This window comes from Anneissia japonica, unplaced genomic scaffold, assembly GCF_011630105.1.
Source record: "Anneissia japonica isolate Jap-2015-1 unplaced genomic scaffold, ASM1163010v1 scaffold287772_len198928_cov201, whole genome shotgun sequence".
Classification (NCBI taxonomy): domain Eukaryota; kingdom Metazoa; phylum Echinodermata; class Crinoidea; order Comatulida; family Comatulidae; genus Anneissia; species Anneissia japonica.
Window position 1 is genome coordinate 181,938 of NW_022716447.1, and position 9,455 is coordinate 191,392.

General features: G+C 34.7%; 1 protein-coding gene and 1 long non-coding RNA gene across 2 annotated transcripts in view; both read right to left on the reverse strand.

Annotated features, from left to right (window-relative positions):
• Positions 1-30: 30 nt before the first annotated feature.
• On the reverse strand, positions 31-5,531 carry LOC117109682. Its single transcript, XR_004445576.1, has 3 exons — positions 5,396-5,531; positions 3,738-3,869; positions 31-137 (listed from the first exon to the last, which is right to left on the reverse strand). It is a non-coding gene; the product is annotated as an uncharacterized LOC117109682 (long non-coding RNA).
• Positions 5,532-6,467: 936 nt separating this feature from the next.
• The window catches only part of LOC117109681, a 9,458-nt gene continuing 6,470 nt past the window's right edge, over positions 6,468-9,455 (reverse strand). The window contains exons 4-5 of the mRNA XM_033252059.1: positions 7,851-7,922; positions 6,468-6,811 (exon numbers count right to left, since the gene is read on the reverse strand). Of these exons, the coding sequence (XP_033107950.1) occupies positions 6,468-6,811; positions 7,851-7,922 (416 nt within the window). The remainder of the gene's footprint in view (positions 6,812-7,850; positions 7,923-9,455) is intronic.

Below are 9,455 nucleotides of genomic sequence, written 5' to 3' on the forward strand. Positions count from 1 at the left end.
TATATATATACAGCAACAAATCCAGGCCTATACCTGCATGTTATATTCGTCGATCCATTGGGGAACACACTTGGATAGGTCTGGACCATTCTCATGCCAATGGCCGTCTGTCGTCGTGCACATCCAGGTCGCATAACCTAGTCAGGAACAAAACAATCACAAAATCGAAAGTTCATAAGCGTATCTACGGCACGCCTAGAGAATAGTTAATCTCAATATTAATATATTTAAATTTATTCAATACAATTTATTGCTGTAATAACAATATTATTTATGGGTAATTGTTTTGAAGTTTGATGTTAGTTGTATAATCTTAGTCTTTATGCACTTCTTCTACTGCTTATTTCTTTATTAATTGTAAACGTTTTATATATGTTTGTAATCCTATAGTAGGCCTACATTTTTATTAATTGCTTTTCGATATTATTATGTAAAAACACATTTTTGCTTCAATGTATTTTTGTATTTGACGCAATGATATCAACTATTATAAAGTAAACCAGTAATGCAATGCAATGTGTAGTCAAACACTCTCCCACATTCAGTACAAAGAAATCCCGATAAATCATTTAATCATCTTAGACGGACCAAGCCAATTCAAATGTATGATAAGTAGAATTCGTTGATAGGCTTACATCCAATCTTTACTAAAACATAACTAGGTGCAATGTATCTTAATGCATACAAACTAACCCTAACTTGTGAATTTAAATAGTCGGTAGATTGACCTTTCCGATAAACCCCATCCGTTTGGTATTGTTGCAAAAGGTCCTACAACAACGACAGCGTAAACCGGCATGTTAGCGGGGCTTGACGCACGTGTACCCTGCCCTGTTTTGATTGGTCAGTTGTTGAAAATTATTGAAACTCTTGTAAGAACATGGAGGAATTAAGGCCAACTCAGACAGCGTCGTACGACGCAGCCTGAAGCCGGTTTTCTACTAGGCGAATGTATTCGCGCGAATCGAAAGCGTCGTTCAGGCGCATGCGCATTAACATTTCTATCGAAGTTTTCGCTTCATCAAAATTGGTAGTTCGAACTGTTTCTACTTTTTGAGAAGCGAAAAATGTGCGCAACCAATCAGAGCTCAGGAACCGAACCGACGCCTTCGATTCGCGCGAATAAATTCGTCTAGTGGAAAACCGGCTTGACGCGATTCATCGTCGGGGACAGTCTTGAGCCGTAGTGAGAAATATTAAACATGTTTAATATTCTACGACGCGACTGCCCCCGACTCACACAGACCCGATGCGACAATAACCACATAAAAAAACGTCCAATGATTAGTTGACACTACAGTAAATATAATATAGGCCTAAGCTTACTCAAAATATAAATATTACACACAGAAGGCATCATATTAATAATTGAAATAAACACCAATAAGTACTACTTCACAAGTGTTCAAAAGGGGCATGAGGCGTCTCACACGTACACCGAGCCATATTTTTGAACTTGCACAGTGCATGGGCTCTAACCATACGGTTTCCATTAACTGTCATTGCATGCTAACTACCCTAGAATCTCAGATCTCAAGCTGTTGCATTCTCTAATGTCATTTCATCCGTATTTTCATGGTGAAAAGGAAGGCATTTTTATAAGACCTCCTCTGGGTTTATAGCCTCTCTACACAAACCAAGCTGCACCTGCTCGTAGCCCTGTTAACCCAGGCATTGTGGCCTGGGAACTAACGCAGGATATGGTACCACACAGATAATCTGAAGGGGTATTGGAATACCCTAGAAGGAAATGGATGTTTGCGACGTCTAGCAACATCGGACTATGGGTGAGGTAACCCTGACCTAAACCTCTGCCGACAACACGGTCGTCTAGCCAGCACGTCGGTATACGGCTTAAATCCCTCAAGAAAAACATGTGGAAAGAAGATAAAAGAGAGGCCGCATAGACCAAATGGGGCACACTTTTTAAAGACTTGATAGTTGGAAATTGCCCACGATTGACTCAAGTGATAAATCTTTTAATGACATCACACAGTCAAAGCTGAAAGGAAGCTGTTTGACCGATGAGGGTCATAGGAGTGGACAAGCAATAGTTAGCATTGGTACATATTATACCAGAACACTGAGAACAGAAGAATCACTGGAGATACTATTAGATGAACTAAAAACCTTTAAGTGGGATGTAATTGGGCTGTCTGAAACCAAGAATTCAGGAGAGGGTCCAGTGGAACTAGAAGGAGGAGCCTTGATATATAACCAAAAACAGAAAACAACAGAGATGCTAGAGGAATCCTTACTCAAAATTTAAAATTTGATAATTCAAGTATATGCAACAACCAGCGAATTGAGGATAAAGTATAGTTGAAGAAATGTAATATGGAATATGGAGGGCCATAGAAGAAATTAAGGCAGAATATAACATCGTAATGGGAGACTACAACGCCAAAATAGGAGTTTGTCAGCCAGGAGAAGATTCAATCATAAGAAAATTTGTGATTGGTGTACGAAACTGAGAGGAGATATGCTACTGGAGGACCAAACAGAACAAAAAAAAAAAAAAAAAAAAAAAAAAAAAAAAAAAAAAAAAAAAAAAAAAAAAAAAAAAAAAAAAAAAAAAAAAAAAAAAAAAAAAACAAGCAATGTCAAAAAGACCACAATAAGTAAAATGAAACAAAAATATGGAAAAATTACAACGGATCGTGAAGAAATTCTAAATGCATTTACACAATTTTACGAAGATATGTACAGTTCAATTTAGGAGGTAGAGAGCTACAAGTGTCTTGGACAAACAGTGAAGATGGAAGACTACAGGAGAGAAAAATAAAAAAGCTTAATTAGAACCAAGACAGACTGGAGCTGTTTTTTGGCAGATTTAAATAAATTCTATGCGATACCAAACTCCTAATGACATTTGCAGGAGAATTTTTAACCAGTGTGTGTTTACTCACCATGGCCATGGTCATTAACTAAAGCTCTAGAAAAGAAACTTAAGACAACACAACATGCTATGGAAAGGAAAATGTTACATATCACTATAAGAGACAAGATCAAGAACACCGTATTAAGAGATAAAACAAAAGTCGAAGGCACCATTGAAAGAATAAAATCGGCGAAGTGGAGATGGGCAGGTCATGTTGCCCACAGAGACGACAACCGATGGATATAGAGATTGGTCGAATGGCAATCAGCGAAAAAAGAAGAGTTGGACAAAAAAGAAGATGGCCAGATGACCTTACTTCTTACACTCGTAAAAATTGGGCAAGAAAAGTACAAAATGGAAACCAAATGGATGACACTTGAGAAGGGCTACATACGTCATCGGATGACGAAGCCTAGTGAGTAAGTAAGCACTACTTTGTTATGGAATGAAAATGTATAATGATATAATAACAATAATAATAATAATAATAATAATAATAATAATAATAATAACAATAATTATAATAATAATAATAATAATAATAATAATTGTAATAATAATAATAATATTATTATTATTATTATTATTATTATCATTATTATTATTATTAATATTATTATTATTATTATTATCATTATTATCATTACGGTACTATTATTAGTATTATAACAGTTGCTTATGTATATGCCAGTGGTCTACAGAATAGGCGTACAGACGATGAAATACGTCGTATGACCTGCTTGTCTGCTTGTTGTTGACGTTCGACATAGATTTTCTTTTTTTTTTTATGTTGTATGATCCAAAACATTATGTACATTAAGCATGAAGCAGATGTGAGTCGTAAGTGAATATTTACCAGATTGACCGTCCGGGCAGCTTTGAACATATTCTACTCCTGGAATGGTGTCAGGCCACAGTAACCCTTGTTCATTTCTTTCCATGCAATTTTTCCGTTGAAACCTGGAGTAGGTGTCTATTCCTGAGATTTCTTTTAGATAGTGGAAGTAATTAAATCAATAATAATAATATTTATAAAACCAATAATAATAATAATTATCATTGTTATCAATTAGTGATATTAATAGTAATAATAATAATAATAATAATTATTATTATTATTATTATTATTATTATTAATATTATTATTATTATTATTATAGTAGTAGTAGTAGTAGTAGTAGTAGTAGTAGTAGTAGTAGTAGTAAGAATATTTTTTAAATAAAAATTTGATTGAAAACGGGTAAAATTTAAATGCCTTACTAGCACAAAATTATATTTAAAGATCAATAATTAAACTGTATTGATATATTCTGTCTTTTAATATTTCATAGATAAATGTAGAACATATATTATGTAAGCATAAAAAATGTTATCACAATCTGAATAATATACAGGTAAAGACATGGGCCTATACAGTAGAACTCCTAATAAGTGGAGACCTTCGAGACCGAAAAAGTCTCCCCTTAATAGGCGTGTACCCTTAATAGGGGTGTCCCAAATGAAGGGTGTTAGAGTCCCAAAATGCAAAAATCCACCACAGATGTAAAAATAACCACAAATGTAAAAACATTGTAGGCCTACCCACAAATGTCAAATTAACCGAAAATGTCATAACACGTCAACCGAAACTGTAAAAATAATTGTTTTGGCTAAGTATTCTAACTTAGACACGCTTTCTGTGTTGGCAATTCACTAGAATAACTGCAATTTTTACCAGGTTGTTGAGTGATCGTTCTAGGACAGGTCATCTAGCACCTATCCGTGTTGGCGATTCACTTGAATAAATTTACAGGATTGGTCTTATCTACTGTAGCACGGCATCATATTTCGTAAACTTGCTTTTCATTTTTATTCTTAGATTATGACCCATCCCATCATTCCTCCATCGGATTTACTTTTACAAGGTCAATTGGTAGACGATAGCAAAGTGTCTACTGACCCCTGACATGACATGTTATTTCATTTGAGTTAAAATGAAAATGTTTACATTTGTATGAGAATTGTTTTTACATTTGCGGTAAAACAGATTTGTTTACACTTGTGGGAGAGTTCTTTTATATTTGTGATTATTTTGACATTTGTGGGTACACTGATTTTACATTTCTGGTTATTTTTACATTTTTGGGCTATACAAGTGGTTTTTTTGTAATTGTTTTAATTATATCTACAGATTATTCAGTGCTGTAGTTGGACATTCTTTAAAACGATCCACCGCCTTTTGATGGTGTAATACTGTTTGAAAGTAATGAGTGTGCAATAAATAGCAGGGCAGGCGGAACGTTTTTCAAAGTGGGGGGGGGGGCAGTAGCATTTCTTTCCGATCATACAAAAATATGCGGGCCCCTCATCAAAAATCGGGGGACCCGCCCATGTCATCTTCTTGTTGCCTTTAAATAATGAATGAATGGAAAAATGTTTGAGCGAGTATATGAAAGAACAAATATAAACGGACAAACGCTCTAACACAAAAAGAAGGAATTAACAAACCAACAAATAAAAACAAATCATATGTACCTTCATTTGGATTTATGCAAATATAGCGCACGTCTGCAAATACTCTATCGGGTGTAATGCTAAGAGGTTCTTCACATCGGTATCGCAAATATTTGAGGTCTTTTACAAAACTGCACTTGCTTTTTCCGTTACACCTGCCGATAGTGATGCAACATTTTGTTACACATTATAGGCCTATTAAAACTGCCATATTATATGAGGCACCTATTTTTACGAACTCGCAAATTCCTCTTCTTTAACGTTCAAAAATGTATTTAGATATATATTTATAGCATTTGCCTAGTGGAAATTAAAATTAAACTTAGCTATTTCTTGTTAAGTATCATGCCCCGGTGGAAACACGTCAAAAATACGAAATATACAAAATGTTCTCAAAGCAAATGGCATTCATTGGTGAAATAGGCCTAGTAAAAAAATAAATATGTGAACTATTAAATACTATATTACGTTGTCAAAATGAATTTGTAAAATTTACCTCCATAGAAACTGATTCAATAATAGATAAATATGCACATATTTTTTGTACAAACTATTATCCCATGTCTAAATAATTTGTGTGATAAATGCTATACTTTAATCATTTATAAATGTATCGAAAGGTCCACTGATTAATCTCAGATAAGAAAGTATAATACATACTCCAAGTATTGAAATACACGCCATCGTGTTGGGATTCAATATTTCGACATTAATTATGTCATCATCAGGAATGATGATTGACATAATTAATGTCGAAATATTGAATCCCAACTACGATGGCGTGTATTTCAATACTTGGAGTATGTATTATACTTTCTTATAAATGTATCAGATTAAAGATTTCATTTCATTTATTTCGTCAAATTATAAACGGAAACACATGAACAAGAAGCAATAAAGACAGATAGGCCCTAATCATTTTCACCAACATGATCATTTTGAAGTTTTTAGTTATTTACTTGGTGACGAATACATAGCTTTGTTCTGATTTTCTTATTTTGTAAGGCACGTGAACCTGTAGTCAATGTTGGCTGTGACAAGTCTGTTGCTAATGTTGAAGGTAACTTAAGAAAGCTTTCGTTATCACAATTTTTTAACATAACGGTACCTTACCTTTACAAAAATATTCAACTTTCGCGAAATAATCTTTATTTTCAGGAAGCTTTTCAAAACAGGAGACGGTGCCAAGTGTTTCTTCGTTGACTGTAAAATTGCAAAAATCACGTCTATAACACAGTTCACTAACAACCAGAGAAGCATTCACAGACCCTGCACAAGCTTTGCTCGTCGTGTGCTCATCAGTCTTGTTGCGGCAATTATATGCAATTGGGCTGATTGTCTGAACTCCATACATCACCTTATCGACGGAAATTAGCGTTTCGTTAAAACATTCTAGCTCCATCGTGCGCTTCTCGCAGGTGATATTCACTTTGGGTTCTTTATTTGACATAAATAAAATTCTATATTAATGCAATAGCCAACATAATATAATCATCGTTATCATGTAATCGCCGTCACTGGTTATCATCGAAATGATCATCTAAAACCAACATATGTATAACTTCGTATTATGTATAAGTTTTACATGGCATAGATTCGTTCACTATCTTATCATGACTGAATGTTTTTAATTCTCAATTTGTAACTGTTTCCCAGATTGCGGTACCATTTGCCTTATAATGTGATTTTTTAATGAAATTTCATTTAAACAACATTTTAAAAAATAGGGGAACGAATTCATTTTGTAAGGTAACAATTGAAGTTTTATTCACGTTTCGAATTTCTGTCACGTTGTTCCCTTTATATATAAGTTAGGTGGATATTTAACATTTCAATAATATTTGAATAATAGGCCTGTATTACTGTAATAAATTACTATTCCTTTCATTATTTTAACATATTTATTACATAGAACATTCTAGAATAACATTTAATTGACCAAATAAACAGTGTAAACCACATTGGTAATTATAGGAACACCATGTAGAATCCAAATGTAATATTTGGAAGCTTCTGGAATCTTGGGTACTATAGAGGCAAATAAGGCTTATTGGTTAATTATGATGTAATGTGACCAATGAAGAACTTAGGCAGTAGAATGCTCTTGAATGCTGAAGTTCTAGGGCTAAAGTATATAAGGTAAGAGCTTGGCCTTTTAAGGAGCTCTTTTTGAAACACATGTTTATGTTAATGTTGTGCTATTTTAAGACCGGATTCTTGTTGGAATTCATACAGAATAAAAGTTTATTTGAGAGTTGTGTTACAACATTGTGAGCTGTGTTTGTATTTTATATGTCAAAGATGGATTTCTAGTCATTTCTTACCGTTTGGAAATACGTCAAGTAGGAATTCATGACAATTACACATTACTAGTTAGTTGTATATTATTCGGTTCTGTAAATGTAGGTAATTTATATATTTTAAAGTGCATGCACGTTTATATAATAAGGGAATAACATTATATTATCGGTACTACCGTGATTTGTATTTTCATAAGTACAGTTTACGCCATAATGGTCACCGTCGCACCGACACTGATATGTCCTTTCTGAAATATATAAATACTAGAAATTGAAATTAAATTATTGCCATTAGGGATATCATAAAATATAGTGACTATCAAAGACATAACGAAAATGGATAACTCTGCTCGTGGTTTTCGCTATTTAAAGTGCCGTCTTGAATAAGCACCACGACGTCTAAATATACGGTACGTCACAGTGCTAAATCGAGTGTAAAGTACAACGTGCCTCCAAGTTTCGTATTACCAGAAATTATTTAAAAAATGATTGCACATAGACTATGTGCAACGCATGGTATAATGTTAGCACTCGAAAATAAACTTTTAAAACGCCTCTCTCGAATAAATGCCGCGCTGAAGCAGTCAAAAACGTGTAGGTCTAAGAGCCGAGTCGATTATGCTCAATGGACCATTTACTGTAGGACTGATGCTCTCTTTATTATTATACTTTATAGATACATTTTCTGTGGTGAAACTCAGGCTATGTTCACGCACAGCAGCTAAAGGCTAGCAACATCTGGGGCCACATTTGTCAAACTAGAATTCAGCTTAAAAATGTCTTAAGTCCATTTTTTTTTTTTTTTTGCTTAAGTCAAATTTATCCATATTGTTTAGCTTAAAAATTGCTTAAAATTAGAAAGTCGATTGTACGTTGGCACCATCTAAGACGATTTTTAAGCCAAAATTTTGCAAAGATTGGGTAATAAATCAGCTTAAGACATTTATTAGGGACATCTTAACATTTTTGACTTAAGACATTTGCTAAGCTGAGATTGATAAATCCCGGGCCTGAAACTTTAGCTGCTGTGCGTTCATACAAGACAATCCACTACCCAGATACAATGAGAAGTATCGAATCACTGGCCAACAGGAAACTGAACATTGGAAACGCGTACGATGGTTGGTTGTTGATAGAAACGCGCTCAACTTGCTAACCGATAGCGCTCGCTAACCGTTGGCGTATCCAGATCCTGGTAACGGTTAGCGCTAACCGATCGGGCGTTTACACAGGGGTGCTAACGGTTAGCTCCCGATCCGGAATACTAGGGCTCTCATGTGAACCTGACCATAGACATCATGACAAATTCAATCAAAGTCAAAATATATAAATAATAAATTGATCATTAAAAAATAATCAAAGTATAAGCTTTCAATGAGAGACAAAACAAAAAGACATCAATTTGGTTAATGTCGCTTTAACGTAGCAAAACACGATTTTTCAGAAAATCGCAATGGCGTCGAACTATTTTGTGGTCAATCGTAGCTAACCGTAGCGCGCCGTACTTGATCCTTATTCCATCGTGGATTGGATGGGATTTATTCGGTGTAAACACCAAGGATAGCCCACAAAAGTCTAGAAGAAAGCTTATTTCCAGTGGGGTCCATCTGGTGTTGATTGGGCAGTACACCGAGAGACAACCAATACTTTTTTCCGAAGAGTGTACTGCGTACTATAACGTGCGCATAATCCATGAATGCACACGGGACCAACGGCTTAAACGTCTCATCCGAAAGGCGGTGCGCTATCGTAACTTGTATTTCAGCCCTCCAGCTGAAACA